The 18439-nt window shown below is 54.8% G+C and overlaps 1 protein-coding gene across 4 annotated transcripts in view; it reads right to left on the reverse strand.

Moving 5' to 3' along the window:
* Positions 1–3434: 3434 nt before the first annotated feature.
* The window catches only part of UROS (uroporphyrinogen III synthase), a 31080-nt gene continuing 16075 nt past the window's right edge, over positions 3435–18439 (reverse strand). For all 4 annotated transcript variants that reach the window (XM_034985927.1, XM_034985928.1, XM_034985925.1 and 1 more), the window contains 5 exons: positions 12844–12918; positions 7908–7988; positions 7464–7549; positions 6436–6534; positions 3435–3731 (listed from right to left, as the gene is read on the reverse strand). In XM_034985927.1, the coding sequence (XP_034841818.1) occupies positions 3597–3731; positions 6436–6534; positions 7464–7549; positions 7908–7988; positions 12844–12918 (476 nt within the window). In that variant the 3' untranslated portion in view covers positions 3435–3596. The remainder of the gene's footprint in view (positions 3732–6435; positions 6535–7463; positions 7550–7907; positions 7989–12843; positions 12919–18439) is intronic.

An 18439-nucleotide genomic window follows, 5' to 3' on the forward strand; every position in this document is an offset into this window, starting at 1 on the left:
CTTATTCCCTACCATTGTTTTCTCCTGTGTTGTGCAGTTGGCCTCTCGCGGCTCGGGGATTGTCCACCCTTCTCTCAGAGCGTTCTTCTCCCCGATTATTTCAAAGCCTCTGAGTAGCCTGACTGGCGACACAAGGTTCCCACTGTCTGATTAAATTGCTCATTCCAGGTAAATTGGATTTTAAGGAAATCAGTTAGATTTAGGAGGAAAAATGGCAGAGAAAAGCGGGTGATCTACAATACAGACAGGAACGACAGGGGTTCCCAGAGAAGCTGGGTCCTAGTCTGTACAGGGCACTCCTCATCTCTGTGCTTGGGGGAAGGGTTTGGCTGGAAGCTTCCAGATTCTTCTTAAATGCTGAGATGGCACGATCCACTTGTCAGTGGGAGGCCTGAAAACTTTTTTTTCCCTCAAGTACATGTCATTTGCAACATGGGTTTACATATTCTCAGCACCACACAGCATGACATTTTGAAAAAGACTTTCCCTTAATTGTTCCCACGGGAGATTTTTGAGCCTGATGCACAGGGAGGGGTCAGTCCTGACTCCGAACGGGGATCGATCTCAGGAAGCCCAGGTGTCTGGGAAACCACCTGTGCAAATGCAGGCCTGGGTGTGACTCAGACGCACACTGCTGCCCGTGAAAGGGAGGAGAAAAGATTCTTCCCACGCCTGCCCTTCTGATTTCCTTCTCTCTGGACTGTGCCTTTCAGTCGCTTCCCACCCACAAAGAAACCCCTTCTCTCCGACGGCCAGCCTCGGCTCCTAGGCCTGCCCGGGAGCGTTCACACACGCTTACACGTGGAAGGCTCTGTGGCTTGGGGCTCCTGGATCCCCCGCTGACCGAAGCGCGCTGAGGCGGCGAGGCGGCTGGGTGGGGAGGGAGGCCACGCTCACTGCTTGCCTGCATTTCCCTGCCCAGGTGTGTGGGAGACGCTTCAAGATTATAATGGCCATTGACATGGAAATTATGATTGCTGTTGGCTGTTGCTTACTGCTTATTGCATGGTTGCTGATTTGCTGTGTCCTCTGTCTTTGCTGCAAGGTGTTCAGAACACTCAAGTGAGTGGGGAAGGGAGGAGGGCAGAGAGGTTTGTATAATCAGTAGTGTGGCTTGCCCAGCTGAGAACCTCCAGGCAGTTGTAAGAAATGGGCTTAAAAAAAAAAAAATCTGGGGGCACCCGGGTGGCTCATTCGGTGGAGTGTCCGACTCTTGATCTCAGCTCAGGTCTTGATCTCAGGGTCATGGGTTTGAGCCCCATGTTGGGCTCCATGCTGGGCGTGGAGCCTACTTAAAAAAAAAAAAAAAAAGGAAAAGAAATCGAATCTAATGCTTATTATAAAATCTCCGAAGGGACATATGACAATCAATGGCATCGACACAAAAGGCAGGTGATTGGTTTGGAAGAAGGCTGTCCTGAGACTCTGCTGTCTCCAGCTCCCCGCTGTCAGGCTCCCCGCGACAGAACCTCAGAGAGGGGTTCTCTGGCAACAGTCGTCCAAAGACAGGTGGCCTCCCCGCCCACCCCGTCTCCTGGCCACAGTCCTGTTGTGTGAAATACAGGCTCTTTATGCTGAGCTCAGTTGCCTCCTGACTTTGTTCTTTCAAGGTGTTTGCAGGCCCCTTTGGGGCAGGTGCCGTGCTGTCTCTGATCCCCAGGTACCCAGAACGCTTTAGGTGTCGGGGCCATGACCCCAGTATCACCTTTGCCATTCCGGCAACACTTTCCACCAGATAAACCGCTCAACTCAGATGGAGCAGGAAATGCTGAGCAGTACTGTTTGTTTATGAGAATACGTGACACACTGCTTATTACCCGCCAACCTAAGCTCTCCATCCAGATCTCGAGGTAGCTTCAGACGTAGTTTTCTGAGCTGCGGTGCACACATTCAGGAGGCAGAAGCTCCTCCCCTCCTGACAGACAGGCAAACTGGAACTCAGAAGGCAGGAGTCACTCCCCTAGTGTCGGGGAGCCTGGGGCTCTGAGAGTTTGATGCCAACAACCCCTCTGCCTGGGCCCATGCTCCCCGACCCCAAGCTTCCCGAGCCCTCGGGGCTGTTCACTCGCTCCCTCTCCCTGCAAACAATCCTGGCACTGTCCGTTGTGGGAGGGCTGGTTCCTGTCCTCACCCAGGTGATGCCTCCGTGGGGGCTCGTGTGTGGCCACTTGGCAGGAGTGTGGGGGTGATGGCAGCCGGGGGCCGTGTGCACACAGGGGACAGCGGGCAGCAGGTGGGTCAGAGGGAGAGCGGTAGTTTGGGGGATATAATCTGGAGCAATCCGGCAGGGCTCTGACCTGCAGGCACACGGTCGGGGGACCGCCTCGGCCAGCGCAGGTCCTGTAGCCATCCCGGGTCCCGGTGGCGATATTCTGTCCCGAGGCTGGCCTCGAGACGCAGCCCCGGCGTGGCGGGCCCTGCTTTGTGGGGGCCTGCATGGCCCGGCCTCTGGGCTCCTCGGCTGCGGGGCTGCTTGGGGCCGGGCTCTTCCCCAAGCTCAGGAAAGGTAACGCCGGCAGAAAAAGGCTCCTTGGGAGTGGCAGGGATTCTAAGCGCACCTCATCAATCCAGACCTGACGTTCAGATCAGAAGGAAGTGGTGGGATGGATTCTGACCCATATTCAGAAACATGACTACAGACAGAAAATACGGGGCCATCACGGAACCTGCGGAATTTCCATTCAGGTCACTAACGATTACCAGGTCCTTACTTTTGTACTGAGGTCACGTGGAGGCGAGGTGGCTCAGGAGCGCCATCAGTCTGGGCCTCCGTGCTTATGTTCACAAGTCCCTTTCAGAGCGTCCTGGCTGGTCACTCACTCGCTGGGTGACCCCGAGCAAAGCATTTAATGCCCCGAGTCTCAGGGTCTTCCCCAGAGAAACGGGAATCCTAGTGGCGTCCACTCCTCAGGGCGTTAAGGGGACCGGGGAGGAGAGAGGCAGAGCACTGCGCGCGGGGACTGCCAACGTGACACACCTTCCGGGGAATGCACTCGTGCTGGGCAGACAGTCCTCCTTCCTGCCGAACGACGGACACGGTTTCATTCCACCCAGCTCAGGCTCCAGGCCAAGATTTTAAAAGCGGAAAGAAAGTTTGGGGGCAGACTCCCCAAGCCTGTCTGCAGGGCACTGCATCCTGCGGGCAAAGCCCTTCTGTGTAAACCAGCCTCCCCACCTCTCAGACGCCCTGCCTGGTCTAAGCTGCCTTTCATTTCTGAAGGAAAGAAAGTCTCTCCGTATTTGAATGGCAGGTGTCCACAGCTCACAAAGCCGGGACTTGAAGGTCCTTTTTATAGGATGCATAAAGCTACTTCCTACACAGCAGGTGTTATCATTCCTACGGGGTTGGGCAGTTCTCAGAATATGGGCACGTCTTTTTCCTCCACAAACACAGCTCTGCGTGGAAAACGATACACAGCGAGTGACAACTCAGCGCGAAGAGCCAGGTGGTTTATTTGGTTTTCTTCCCTCTGCCAGAGGAGCTCTCGCCGGGCCCATGTGTCCCAGGGGTTCCGCGGAGGCACGAGGCAAAGGTGTGGGGAGCCCCGCCGATGCCTCGCCTCCCTGCACCAGCAGCAGCGGGACGGGCCACCGACTCAGCAGCGGGGGGCCTGAAGGGCCAACCGGAGGCCCTTGGCCAGGGCTGGCGGTGTCGGGCTCTCGGCCAGGCAGCTCACAGGCAGGCCCTGGGCGGTCAGCGCGCGGGCTGTGCTGGGGCCGATGGCGGCAAACTGCAGGGGGAGAGAGAGGGAGCTTCAGCGCACCTGCGGGGCCGGCTGGGCGGACGGGGGCAAGGCCTGGGCCCGTCAGGTCGTCACAGCTCCTAGCACGTGTGATCACCCCTCCCGATGCGAACCCAGCCCTACACCCGCAAAATGCCTTTGCCTGCATGACCTCATTATAGCCTCCCCGCCGGCCTGCGGCTCGGGTGCAGGGCAGGGGCGCCAGGCCCCTGCTCCGGTGCCCGCCGTCTTGGCTGCCTCTCCATAAGCCTCAGCCGCCCACAGTTCTGCCCTGGGTGGGGGGCCAAGTGGAGCAGACAGCAAAGTCTGAAAGGTGCTCTGGGGGTGGCAGGGGCCCCGGCTGCGCTCCCCAGGAAAACGCAGCAGCCGAGACCGGGACCTGGAGCCGGAGGCCAGGTTCCCATCCTAGCTCCACAGGATAGTGGCCCTAGCGAGTGACCCTCCCTCTCTGGGCCTCCGTCCCTTCATCTGTAAAACAGAGGGGAACAGCCTTCCCCATTGGGCTGCTCTGAGGATCACGTGGGGGCAATGTGAGCAACCACGTGGCCAGGGGCCCCGGCACAGAGAAATGGTCGGCGGCCACCAGTGGCTGCCACTGATGGGAACACGGTTACTCCAGATGAGAAACTCCAGCGGCCTGAGGCTCGTCAGCCGGATGCCTCTCTCCAAACATCGCACGTTTGATGGTCATATGCAGAGCCTCGCTTGGGGCTGAATGTGGTTTTTTGTTGTGGTGACCCCGGCCCTTGCTAGGTGTCCTCACAAGTCACTTAGCCCCTCTGGTCCTGTTTCCTCATCTGTCAAAGGGGTACAATTACCCTTGCTTGGCAGGGCTAGTGGGGGGGTAAATAAGATCTGTTGCTCTGGCAGGGAGAGCACTCCCATCACTCCTACCCCAGCACTGGGGTGCACGCACCCCTGCCTGGGAGTAGGTCTGTGAGGATGGCAGCCCTTACCCTGGGCCGGGTGTGGTGCAGGGAACAATCTCAAGACTCGAAGCCCCTCTTTCTGGGGCATGTCAGAGCCACAGGACAGAGGCTGCTGCCCCCCCGGAAGCCCGAGCTCCTGTAGCCCTCCCCCACCCCTGCCACTCCACCCTGAGATGCAGCCATTCCTCAAGAACCTCCCTGAGGAAAAGACGGTGCCGGACCCCTACCTCAGAGCGGGCACAAACGTGAACTCAAAGTGGATCACGGACCTAAATGTAAGAGCTGAGACTGTAGACACAGAAGAAACGTGGGGGGGCCCTTCATGCCCTGGGATTGGGCAGTGGTATCTGAGACACAAGTCGCAAAGGAAAAGATAGATGAGTGGGTCTTCACCAAAACGGAAAAGCCGTCGTGCCTCTAAAAGGGCACCGTCTCCGAAGTGAAAGGCAGCTCACGGGATGGGGAAAACGTATCGGATGGGGAACTTGCATCCAGGAACCCGTACGGCCCAGCAACAGCCGCAACAAGACACACGGCCAGGACGTGAACAGACACCTCTCAGAAGATACAGAAGCAGCCGACACGCACAGGGAAAGACGCTCAGCGTCATCGGTCACGGGAGCAATCCAAGTCAAAACTCCCCCACAGCCGCTGGGGCGGCTGTGATCGTGAAGACCAAACTTACAAGTATTGGTAAGGGGGGGCAGGAAGCAGAACCCTCCTGCGAGCTGGTAGTCCCGATTTGGCTTGATTCCTGCCCCTGGACCGGTGGGCGAGTTCTACCAGATACTGCCTGGAAGTGCTCCGTCACCTGGCCACGGCTCAGGTATCACCGCGGCTAACAACATGGAATCCGTCCTCCTGGGTTCAAATCCCTTCCTCCTGTGAGGCCTAGGGCAAGACGCACTACTTCTCTGAGCCCAGTTCTCCACCTGCAGAACTGGGAACCGGTGCGGACTGCGAAGGTGTGCCGTGAGCCGCACCTGCAGTAAAAGCTAAGAGCACGCACTCTGCGTGAGTGCACACGGTGCTGGTGGCCTCTGTCCTGGGGCCCCAGGTGGCCTCCACCCTTTCCCCGGTCCCACTGGAGCCAGTTCAAGAGCCTTCCCGTTACAGGCCCCAAAAGCCTCGTCGTTACTTACAGACTCCTAGCAAATGCGGTCCCTCACAAGTGGGAATGCCGTCCCGTGCCTACGTCACTGCCCTCCCCTTGTCACGGAGGCACATTATCATCCCACAGCCTCGCGGGAAGAAGGGTGAGTGCAGTACAATAAGATATCTTGAGAGAGTTCACGTCACTGCTACCACAGGATATTGTTGTAACGGCTTTATTAGTAGCTATTGTTGTTCATCTCTTACTGTGCCTAATTTAGAAATTAAACTTCATCACAGGGATGTATGTATAGGAAAAAACACACTATATCAGGATTGGGTAGTAGCCGTGCTTTCACACATCCACTTGAGGGTCTGGGAACTTATCCCCTGCAAATAATGGGTGACTACGTGTCTATAAAAGCCACAGAGGGATAATCATCCTCATGATACAAATGAGGAAATAGGCTCAGAGAGGTTAAGTAAGGTGTCCGAGAGCACCAGCCAGGAAGTGATGCTGGAGAATTCTCGAGCCTGGTCTCTCCAGGGCTACGAGGTGACATCACGGTGTCTGCTTGGTCAGGAGTGCTTTGGCTTTACATGGGAACTCTAGGTAATTAGTAAGAATTTTTAAAAACCTTAAAAGACCAAAAGCCCACTGAATATCTCACCTTAATTTGATCAATGTTGTCGCCAGATAACTCTTGAATATGCTTGAGGCTGTAGGTAAGGCCAGAGGGACTGAAAAATGTGATGCTGGCCGGAATGCCCTGCAGGGAGAGCATAAGATCAGTCTGTCGCCACAGGCCAAGGAGAGAGAATGTTCCCCTGGTTCCCCCAGCCAGGCACCATCAGCCCTGGAGCCCCAGGAGGCAGCCCCCAGGCAGCCCCACGGATTCACAGCAGAAGGGCTCCTGGTGGACGTGGCCTTCTCTGCTCCCTCGAGGCCAGGGCCGAGTTCAGGCGAGGCACCGTTCAGAGGACAGGGTGCCACTGGGGAGGCTGGGCGCTGCTCCTCATCGCTCTGCGGCCCACAGGTATGTGTCTGCCTGGCCAGAGGACAGGGGCACTGTGGACCCGCATGCCCAGCCGAAGCAGACGCTGCCCCTAGCTCACGTGGCCAAAGTGGCCCTGATCAGTGAGGCAGCAGTCCAGGCTGTCAACTCTGCGTCCTTTCTCAGGAGACAGAAGGCAGACTGGCTGCGTGGCTCTCTGTTTTCGTTTGCACTAAGGGGACGTCCAGAACCAGCAAGGCATTCAGAAGCCTGTCCCAGGAGAGGGGGGAGGCGTCGCACTGAATACAGATATGGAAAACCTTAACTCACACAGGCGCCACCCACCCCCCTGCCCGAAGCCTTCAGAGGTCCCTGTGGCTTCCTCGGTGGGCATTGTGGGCCTTCCCAGTATGGGCCGAGCCTCCCGTCCCAGCCTCTGCCCCGGGGCTCCCCCAGTGTCCCACACATGCCGGACAGTCACAGCATGGCCCCTTGCTGCCCAGGCTCACTGTGTCTGGGGTGATATCCACAGGGCTTTGTGCATTTTCTCTCCTTTCACCCTTCTAAAAGCCTTCCGAGAGAGGTCTATTCCCATTTCACAGATACAGAGATGGAGCCTTGGGCAGTCATGCGGCTGGGATGGTGGAACCACGCACAGGGGTTTGGGCCTCCCCGCCGCCAAGTCTCCGGCAAGCACCACCCACCTGCTTCGAATAGTAGCTGTTGAGGTTCACTTGGATTCCCGGGTGTGGGATCTTCTGATAGACAGTTATGCTTTCCATGGGAATCCCTGGACACAATCAAAAGCAGGGAATAGGCTTTATTCCACCAGAACACCGGGCTCCATCCTGAGGCTCTCCTCTGCCCCAGGACCTGCCCCGGGGTCCGTCCACACCAGCACCACCCGCACCCGTGGCGAAGGCTGTGACACTCTGCGGGCTCCTAGCCGGAGCCGAGCGGGCAGACGAGCGCAGGGCTACGGTCAGGACAGTCGACTGCACCCCACGAGGGCCGCCCGCCCTCCCTCGGCCTGCCCTCCCCTGGGGGCTCTGCACGGCGGACCCCGAACGCGGACCACGAAGGCTCCCGGCAGACCCGAGGAGGTGGACCAGGGAGGCTGTGTCCACGAGCCAATGCATTGCCGTCACCTCTGTCCTTGAGCATTTTCGGCAGGATTTCTCCTTTGACGGTTCCACAGGGAAACAGAAGAGGCAATGCTGGTGACTCCCCTGCGGATAAATAACCAGACTTTGTCAACGCTTTCAAGAAGGGGGTGCATGTGCCCAGGGCACGGGGAGCAGCAGTTCCGGGCCGCCCAGCGGCTGTGCGTGGGAGGGAAGAAGCTGACCCTGCTGTAGGAAGATCACAGGGGATTCGGCCACGGCGCTCAGAAAACGGGCATCCCCGCAAGCCAGGGCCACTGTCCCCCAGGCCCCTCCAGCCCCTCTGGTCCTGACGCGGCGCCTGGGCTGCGGGCACGAGCTAGCAGGCGGCTCTGCACTTGGCTGGAGTCACAGGGCACTGCTGCAGCCACGCTGCGCCTCGGGAGGAGCCCTGGAGGCCACAGGCGGTGGCCGGAGCCAGGGCCCACACTCAGGAGGCGGCAGGGAAATGGCAGCCACAAGTGGCCCTGCGGCCGCCCCCAACACAGACGAGCTGCGTGCCTTCTGTCCCCTCAGGACGGCGGCCACCTGGCCAAGTGCCCACGGGCGGATGAGTGGCCGTGTAGGGGCCTGCTGAGAGTGGCCTGCCTCCCACCCTGCTCCCCGTCCCCACTCTAGGAAGACCTTGGGGTGCGTTCGGCTCCAAGCTCTCTGCAGAACGAAGACGGCATGCAGTCTGAACACCAACCTGAGACACTACCATCTAACAAAACCTATGGGCGAATCCTCCCCAAATGTGAACATTCTGATAGAACCACCCCCCCCATGTCCATCCATCAGTTGGAAGAAGTCTTAATGGCTGTTGGTCACACACAAACGCATTTTTCTGTACCCGTCAGATCTCCCCGAACACCTCTTTGGGGATTGCAGTCGGAGGAAGAACAAAGCAAGCACTTCCCGTCCAGCACCATCTCCCGGAAGGCCCAGACCAACCACAGGAATAACTTTCTTTTTCCAGGTTATTCGAGAACTACGTCCTGGTGAATGTGTTCTTGATTTAAGCTGCTCTGTAACTATCAGCACGGACGTAAAAGAACACAAGGAATTGGGAAAAATTCAAATGTAGACAATAGATGCCCACTGATTTCTCTTTTCCAGTGGGAGCAAAGGTTTCATGCACTGTAGATGCCATCCTTGGGAACATATTTTCAAAGCCATGTTCAGGTGCAACTTTCTTAACCAGAGCCCAGGCGTCCCTCCAGGTCTGTGTGTCTGTCCATGTGTGTTAGGTGCTGGGGTGTGCAGGATTCTAGAGACCAAAGCTGCTCCCACAGACCCTCCCAGCCATCTGCTCTGGGGCAGCTTCGGGAATGCAGGAGGCAAGCCAAGGGCCTGCCTTTCCAACAAGCCCAGCCCTAGAGGTGTGCAAGGGGCCTTCGGAAGATTCCAGAATCTGCCCTTCAAAGCATCTCTTCGGAAGGTTTAGCCTAGTATTGAGCTGCTCATGCTTATTCTCGGATTGCTGGCCGCTAACTCGGGGGATGGGAGCTTAGTATGTGTGTCCTGGTCCAGGACAGATGCCTGTCTTTTCTGACGGCATCACCAGTGCCTGGAGAGCCAGACCCTGCATGCAGGCCCAGTCAGCCCAGCTGACGTCATGGAAACCCGTGGCACTCTCAGGAAAGGGAGGAAAACCTGAAAATGTCCTGGTTAGAATCCTCTTCTGCTGGGCGGAGATGTACCACAACTATCCTTCCTGGGACCCACCCCCTTCAAGAAGTCAGAGGCAAAGAACCCATTCTTTTGGGGGGATAAGTTTACTGCCTGCGGATTTTTAACCCAACTAGGCCACTGCTAAGTAGGTCAATGCTAAAGCTGGCTGATTCTCTAGAGGTGTGAGAGGTTCCCCGAACAACAGGGAGACAGGGGCCTGCAGGGGTCTCACCCGACAGAGAAGACACAGAATGGGGACTCAAGGGGCTCAGAGGTTGCCCGTCTCTTTAACAGGAAGGAGGCCTGGACTGCTGGGCTGTGGGGGCTGAGGCCAGCAAGGGTGCTGAAAATCCCAGGAGAGGGTTGTGCTGAGGGGCTGGGGACTCCATAAGTAGTCACTGTAGTAATTAAGGTAACAAGGCTGATTTTTTAAAAAATGCCTTTTCACTGGAGGACACGTGTGTGGCTGGAAAGCTCCGACAACTGCCAGGTCTGCACTGATTTCGGCCTCCCAGGCGAAGCTGGGAGATGCGGCCGTGCAGAGAGAGATTCTCGTGGTGGAGAATCCGGACAACAGGGATGCGAGGGAAGGAAGGGCCGAGCTAGTCCAAGAGGCTGCAGGAGTGGCCATCGGCAGCCCCCAATCCAGGGACATTTCAAATAACTGCACCCCCCTCTGTCTGACTCAGGTGGACCCCTCTCTTGCAGAATGCTGTAATGCCCCCTTTTACCATTTATTTGCTGCTTTCTTTTCCATTAGAGCAGATCTCCTGGAAGGGGAGAATTTTCTATCAGAACAATGGGCTATCAGATTAAATGAGTTAATAGTTTTAAGTGCCCTCGATGGTATCTGTCACGTAGTAAAAAGTGTTAAGTAAAAGAAATAAGCAATAACTATGAATTGGCCTGTTGACTCCAAACACTGGAAGTAGATTCTGAGCTTTTAAAATCCAGTTTCAGAGCTTGCTGGGGCAGAAAATCATTAATGCCTTGGTAAAACCAAGGTGAAAGTCCTTATTAGCAGTCAAGAAGGATTCCTATTTGGATATTCTAATTGTGAATTCAAGATTTATTAGGACACACAGGCGTGCTGGTAACAAATGAGAAGTAACAAAGGCTTTGCAAAGAATGCCGCCCCGTCTCGCCGAGATAAGGCAGAGTACGTTCCCATCTCCCCTCTACGCCTCGAGTCAGTTAATTGAAACACCAGGGTGATATCTCAGAAGTGACACGGGTCCTTCCTGCCTTGTATACGTACGCAGAGCAAGGAACACCAGCCTGATGACTCTGGACCTGAAAGTGAGGAATGACTCAATTTCCTTCCATCTCTTTCCAGAACTAGTGTGTCAGCGGTGAGTACAGCCAGGTCATCTACCCTGGAGACAGGCTGCGGCCACCTGTTCATTAAGGAGCTAAATGTGGTACTACCCACGGAACCAGTCATTCGTCTTCCTAAACCAAAGCACTTAATCCCCCGGGGAATGCCAAGTTCTACCATTTACATTGATTTCCACATTAAAACAGAAGGGCTTTGTCACTGTTTAATGGTGACCATTGTCCTCTACAAATATTAGAAATAAAGAGCCTGGCGTTGGATCATTCTGGAACATATGCATCCCATGCCACAGACTGCTGGGGAAAAACCCAATCACATGACGTTCCTCTCGTCCCAGAAAAGGTGAGGCTCAGTGACCCTCAAAACAGTCCCATGGGCCTGAGGACCCTGAGGTGCCCAGGGCTGTGTTCACCCCCGGACCAGCGGCATAACTGCCCTTGGCTTCTCAGCAGCTTTCAACGCCTGGCCATATAGTATCAAGCGACTGGCAGGCCTGAGCTGATGCTCAAGAAGATGGCCGCTCAGCTTGGCCAGGCCTGTTGGCATGGACCAAGCCCTCTCTCGCCTTGCCCCCCGAATGCCCTCCTGTCACGCCAGCACAGTTCAGCGCTCAGCAAACCCTGCGTGAGAACACCTGTGTGCCGGGCCACAAGGCAGGAGTGGGTTCAGCGACAAGACGAGGCATAAACAGCATGTGTGTGGTGGGGGTGGCCAAAGGAGGGCCAAGGTCTCCAGGACAGTGGACATGGAAGGACCACAGCCTATGGCGTCCCTGTCACAGAGGAGCCTACGTGAAGGACAGGGCCTCTATAGGCAGCACCAACGGGAGGGAGGAGCAGAGACAGCTGTGCAGGAGGCGGGAGGTGAGGATGTGCTGGGAGCACCGGATGGCCAGCTGGAGAGCCATGGACCCGGCCACTAGAGTCGTGGGCCGGGCGACTGTCCTGTTGAACAGCCCCCGAGGCCTGCAGTTCAGGTGGAGTGGTGGACACAAGAGCCGGGGTGGGAGGCCCAGTGGTGCTGCCCTGGGACAGGAACACAGTGCTGGGTACTCGGTCCTCTGCTCCAGCCCAGGCCAGCACCTGCTTTGGCCAGGATGGGGCCCGGAGGGTCACTGGATTAGGGCTCACCTCCCTCGTCCCTGGGGCTTTTGGAGGGTCTCTGAAACACACCCCCTTAGTAAGAAGAGCATTTTTCAAAACTTAGAGACATGAGCAAACTAAAGCAAAGAGCTGGGCTGGGATACAGTGGCAGATGTGACCAGAAGGCAGGGAGTGCCTTCCCTCCAGCTGCCCTGCTCCACCGCCCACGGGCAGCCTCCAGCCTGGCCCTGGAGACTCTGTGGGGGGCAGAAGCAGCAGTGGGAACCCATGTCTGTTGAGTGTTGATGGCCTTCCCGCCCCTCTCGCTCCGAGAGCTCCCCCAAAGCTTTGTTTCCATCAGGGCTGCACCTGCACTGAAAGGCAAACACCTCTACAACCAGCGTCCTCTCAGGTCCCGGTCCACACGCTGCCCAGGGATGCACTCCCAGGGGGTGGGCCAGCCCTGAGAGGGCGCTCGGAGGAGGCGGCCCCCCGAGAGGGGGGACACAGACTCAGGGGAGGTGCCCAGCTGCAGTAGCCCGCCTCCTCTCCGGGTAGCATCACTGCAGACGGTCTCCCTGGATTTGTCTCCGAATGCTTTGTTTTGTGTCATGTTGGAGTTGTCTCAAGTCCTCTGGTGGAGGGGGCGGAGAGAGGCTGAATCTCAAACAAGCACAGACACACACCGGGAAAGGAGCCCGCGGTCCCACAAGCGGCCTGCACGCTGCGCACCAACCAGCGTCACCACGGAGAACGCGCCCAGGAAATGTTCCTGTCCCGGGGGGTCGGGGGTGAGGCCAACAAACAAAAAGTAAATGGGCTTCAGTTGGAGTGACCTTTTTCTACTTACGGGAACAAATATATTCTGCAAGCTTTTCTGCATTTCCGCAGTGTGCTCCTTCTGTATCCAGGCCAATTTTATTCACTGGAAAACAACAAAAGAAAGATGTTTTCATGTGGCTATTAAAGACCTCTGTTCTTGGGTTGTTTGCTAACGTGCAAATACAAAGGAACGTCTCCTCCTGAAGGCAGGTGCAGGGGGCGGCCGGCACTGTGTCGGACGTGAGGGTGCTGGGCCGCGGGCCCACCCTTCCTAGACGTGTGGCTTTGGGTCACGTGCCAGTTTCTCTGAGCCCCACTGAGCTCGGCTACACTAGGGGAAGACGCCACCACCGGGGACTGCTTTAAGGATTATACGAGATGATGAGAGCAAACCGCGGGCCCCCTAGGGGAGCTGAAGAAAGGCGGTTTCTTACCAGCCAGTACGGAGGTGGTGAGCATTTAGGATTTACTACTTCTCACAGGGCATGAGAGAGCCCTCGTCCTGCCGGGAAGCCAAGGCCAGCGCCCATCCAGAAGGGGGTTGTGGGCTGACGTGGCCAGACTGAAATGGCAGGGAGGGCAGGAGTGGTTCCCCGGCAACCTGCCAACAGCGACCCCCAGTACCGCGACTACAGGTCATCTGGGGCGAGGGGCAGACCAGCAGCTTTGAGAGACTCCTCAAGAAGTGAGGCAGGAGCAGCCCCCCCCCTCCCCGGGCCCCCCTGCACTCTTCCACACGGGAAACCCTGGCCACTGTGCAGAGGACGCCGGGGAGGAAGGGCCACGGGCCCCGCGCCGTCAGCGCTCAGCACCTGCGCCCGGGGTGTGGCACCTCCCTGACGGAGGAGGAGCTGGGGCCCTTCCATTTCGGATTCACGTGAGAGCGCTGGCTAAGAACAAACTGCAGCTTTCACATCCACACCATCAGCTCTTCACTGACAGGTCATTTCAAGGGTCCTGAGCCCAAGAGACAAAAGTCACATGCAGCTGTCAACTTTGTTCCGGAACAAAGCCCTTGTTACGCTGCATGGCCAGCCCAGGCCGGGCCGCCCGTCCTCTGACTGAACTGGGAAGGTCTCGGTGCACCAAGCCCCTGATGACTTCCCAGGAACGGAACTGGGACGTGAGTACCGCAGTGATGTTGGTATTTAACGTCGGCGCTCATCCGCATCGTTCCTGCGTTAACTAGACGGGAGGAAGCCCATGGAGACTCTCACGCGCGGCCTCGCTGTTCCGAGTGAGCACTGGCGCGTTACTTCATCCTCACACGACCCTGGGACGAGGGCTCCTGAGAGCAGGAAGCGGAGGCCCTGAGCCGTCCAGCGCCTGTCAGCTCTGCCTGAGAGGGCAGGGACTGGGCTGTGGGGCCCGCCGGCAGCCCGCAGAGGCTCTCTGTAGAGATCAGGGCAATGGATGTTTGCCGGAAGGTCTCAACCCCTGTGGCGGCAAGGCTGGCCCTGCTCTAAGTGGGTGCAAGCATTTCAGCCAGCCCTCGGGCCCAGGCAAGCCCGCCTTTGGGGCCTCCCCAGGCCATGATGACAGGGGAACTTCAAGTGACTCACAGCTGTGTGAAACGAACCAGCCTGACCCCAGACAAACCTGCCATCGTGTTCTTTACATTTAAGAAGTTAAGGCTAGGACTGCCATGGTGGATCCAGTCGGAGGGCTTGTGTAAACCTGGGGGTGAGCTCCCCTGCTGGTGGATGCCTATGTGCAAAGGTACCCTGTGGTTATCTGAAGGTGAGATAAAATTCTTAGTGCAGGATGCCTGGGTGGCTCAGTCAGTGAAGCGTCTGCCTTCAGCTCAGGTCATGATCCCAGGGTCCTGGGATTGAGTCCCACATCGGGCTCCCTGCTCAGTGGGGAGTCTGCTTCTGCCTCTCCTGTTCTCCCTGCTTGTGCTCTCTCTCTCTCTGACAAATAAATAAAAATCTTAAAAAAAATGCTTAGTGCATAAGCAGATCAGTAAGAATCAACAAATGGGATGTGAAGACATATTAAGGTTATAGATATAGATGATTTCAGTATTCTCCCCAAATTAATGGGAAAATGAAGCAATGAAAAACACTAAAAAGCCAGATATGGTTTATGGGGTGCCTGGGTGGCTCAGTCAGTCGAGCATCCAACTCTTGCCTTTGGCTCATGGGTCCTGGGATCAAACCCTGGGTCGGACTCCATGCTCAGCGAGGAGTCTGCTTCAGGATTCTCTTCCTCTGCCCCACTGTCCACTCGCTCTCTCTTGTGCACTCGCTCTCTCTGTCTCTCTAAGATAAATAAGTCCTGATGGACTTTGACATCAAGACCACTTGCTTGGGCCCGGTTTCCATTTCCACTATGCGAAACATTTCTATCTTCTCTTTGCTTAAAATGTTCCATTCTCCTGACCTGACCTGCCGCTTCTGGGGGAAGCAGAGGCAGTTCTCGTGCTCAGTTTGACCAGAGGGCTCCTGTAAAATGGCTCCCAGTGATCTCGGTGCTCACACCACCTTGACATCCCTCCTCTTGAGTGTGGCCTGGACTGCATTCAAACAAAAAGAAGATGGCAGAAGTGATGGGATGTCACTCCCAAGATTAGATTATGAAAAGACTGGCTTCTGGCCTGGACGCTCTCTTTCGCTGGCTCTTGGATTGTCTCGCACGCAAGAGGGAAATCCTGCTGTCGTGTCATAACATAGCCCTTAGAGAAGGCCACGTGAGGGCTGGGAAGTGGAGCCACGTGCGTGATCTGGAAGTAGGACCCCCAAGTCAGGCCTTGAGATACCTGCAGCCTGGTGAGAGACCCCGAGCCAGACGGACCCAACTCAGCCATTCCCAGATGTCGGACTCACAGAAACCGAGAGAAATTAAACGCTTATTGTTTCCAGCCACTAAGTTTTGGGGCAATCCGTTACACAGCAAAAGATGACTAACACACGGGCCTGGTCTCCCCCGGCTGTCCGTGTTCAACTTCCTCTAACTCTCCAGGCTCTTGCTGAGCCTCAGGATGAACAGAAGCGTCCAGCAGTTCACTAGAGAGAGCTCCTCTGGGACATCATGTCTGGGAAGGTGAACTAAGATAGAAGGTTCCAAAGTTGGGTGACTGACTTTCATGTTAAGATAGAATGTGGTTTCTCCTAAGAGATTTCTTTTCTTTTTTTTTTTTAAGTAATCTCTACACCCAGTGTTGGGGCCCAGCTGAGCCAGCCAGGTGCTCCTCTCCCAAGAGACTTTTTAAAGGAGCAAAATCCCTAATTTCATCTCTCCTTTGATCATGTTCTCCCAGCATTTAGAACATGTCCTTTTCCTTCACAGCGGTACAAACAGGGAGCTGGCTGGGGCCAGCAGGTCCCATGGGACCAGGCTCTGTGCCACAGGGGATGCTGGCCCATGCTAGCCCCCTCTGTCTCGGGTTTCTCATCCCGTATCACCACTTTTGTTCTCGGGTTTTCTTCTCATTTGACAGAACAATGAGATGCAAAATGTGTAGTGGTGCCACTGAGATCAGACCGAAGGTAGCATGAGAATCAAAATGGGATAATTTACAAACATGCCATGTTTGATAGCTGAAGTGTTGCTGTGTAAGTCCGAAGTTGTCTCTAGACTTTTCTTTCCTCTTCTACTTCAGAAAAAAAGAAATGGTGAAAGAAGGTGCAAGCAAATTCTTAACTGATTTGGGGGGGAGGGGGGAGTGGGGGCGGTTTCCTTGGCAACCAAGGCCTGATTCCCTCTTTGCTCATCTGCAGAGCTCCCAGGTGCAAGTTGCTCTGTGCTGGAAAATGATGCACCAGCTCTTAATTAGTCAGCAACCCGCAGCTGGGGAACTCCTTGACGTCATTTTGTTCTCTGGAAAGAGCGCTTTTCATTCTTAAACTACTCTCACTCATCCTGGGGCGCCTGGTGGCTCAGTCGTTAAGCGTCTGCCTTCGGCTCAGGTCATGAACCCAGTCCTGAGATTGAACCCCACATAGGGCCCCCTGCTCAGTGCAGAGCCTGCTTCCTCTTCCTCTGCCCCTCCTCTGCTTGTGCTCGCTCTCTCTCAAATAAATAAATACAATCTTTAAAAAAAAAACACTTTCATTTATACTGCATCTTCCCCTGATATCTTAAAATTCATTTGGACAATCATTTTGAAACAAACTGCCCATTGATGGCCTCACAATTGTTAAGTATTGTTTCATGCTTAATTTTTATGTTCGTTTGTAAGGTTGATTTTTAATGATTCACTGTTTACCTTTGTGCTTTAAAAATAACATACAAATTCAAGACCGTTTGGAAAATGTAGAAAATACTAAGAAAATTGTAAAAACAACTATAATACCACCATCTGGAGTACCTTTCATAGGGTTATTTCCTTTCAGGTTTTGTTCTTGTAGTAAAAACACATACCATAAAAATTTACCATTTTAACTATTTTTAAGTGTATAACTCAGTGACATTTGGTAACATCACGACCATCACCAGTATCCACTTCCAAGACTTTTTCATCAGACTAAACAAGAACTTCCCATTTCCCCCCGACCCCAGACCCTGCAAACCTCTCCCATACCTTCAGTCTCCGAGTGGCTGCTCTGGGAGCCGCAGGTAAGTGGAATTATACAGTGTTCACCTTTTTTGCATCTGGCTCATTTCACTTAGCGTAACGTTTTCCAGGTTCTTCCACATTGTAGCCTCTGTCAGAATTTCCCTCCCTCTTACGTCTGCATGATACTCTATTTCACGTATACACCACATTTTATCCATTTATCTGTCCATGGATATTTTGTTTGTTTCCACCTTTTGCCTATTGTGACTGATGCTGTTATGAACATTACATACTCCAACAAGTATCTCTGTGAGTCCCTGCTCCTCTCAGGCTCCTTTGGGGGTAGGGAGGGCTCTCTAGTACAGTGTCTATATTTTTAAAATAAACTGAAATTGTATCATATATCTATATTGCATCCTGCTTTTTTTTTTTTAAGATTTATTTATTTGAGAGAAAGCAAGCATGCACACATGGGAGCAGTGGGGTGGGGAGGGGGAGAGGGAGAAGGAGAGAAGCAGACTCCCTGCTGACTGTGGAGCTCTACGAGGGGCTCAATACCACAACCCTGAGATCATGACCCGAGCCGAAATCAAGAGTCGGACACCCAACCGACTAAGCGACCCAGGCGCCTCATCCTGCTTTTTTTCTTAATGTTACATTGTATCTTTCCGACGCTATAAAGATGCTTCAAAATCATTTAAACAGACCACCTAGCCTCTCCTGTCCCCCTTCTCCTTTTGAACATTTCAGCACAAAGGCCCTCAGGTGGGGCAGAGTAACATGAATGTCATGGGGGAGTGGCCAGTGTTGGGTGTCAGAATCCACATGGGCTGAAGAGGGCATCCCTGTGGGGGCAGAGCCAGGGGAGACTGGTTCCTTATAGGAGCACTGATCAAATGAGTAAATGTATGACCTGGGAGCCAGGTTTCTCCTTGCCAGAGATGGGAGTCACAAATACAGAAATGAAAGACCTAGAGAAACTCTGTTGTGTTGGACTATAACTGGAGGTGGTGGAATGAACTCATGGTTTTCAACATAAGTAGATATAAATAAAGATGTGTGTGTGTGTGTGTGTGTGTGTATTCCCTGTCTCTGTGTACTGAAAAGGGCCATGAGCAGTGAG

This window comes from Mirounga leonina, unplaced genomic scaffold, assembly GCF_011800145.1.
Source record: "Mirounga leonina isolate KUSES-001 unplaced genomic scaffold, KU_Mleo_1.0 Mir_114, whole genome shotgun sequence".
In the NCBI taxonomy this organism is placed as follows: Eukaryota; Metazoa; Chordata; class Mammalia; order Carnivora; family Phocidae; genus Mirounga; species Mirounga leonina.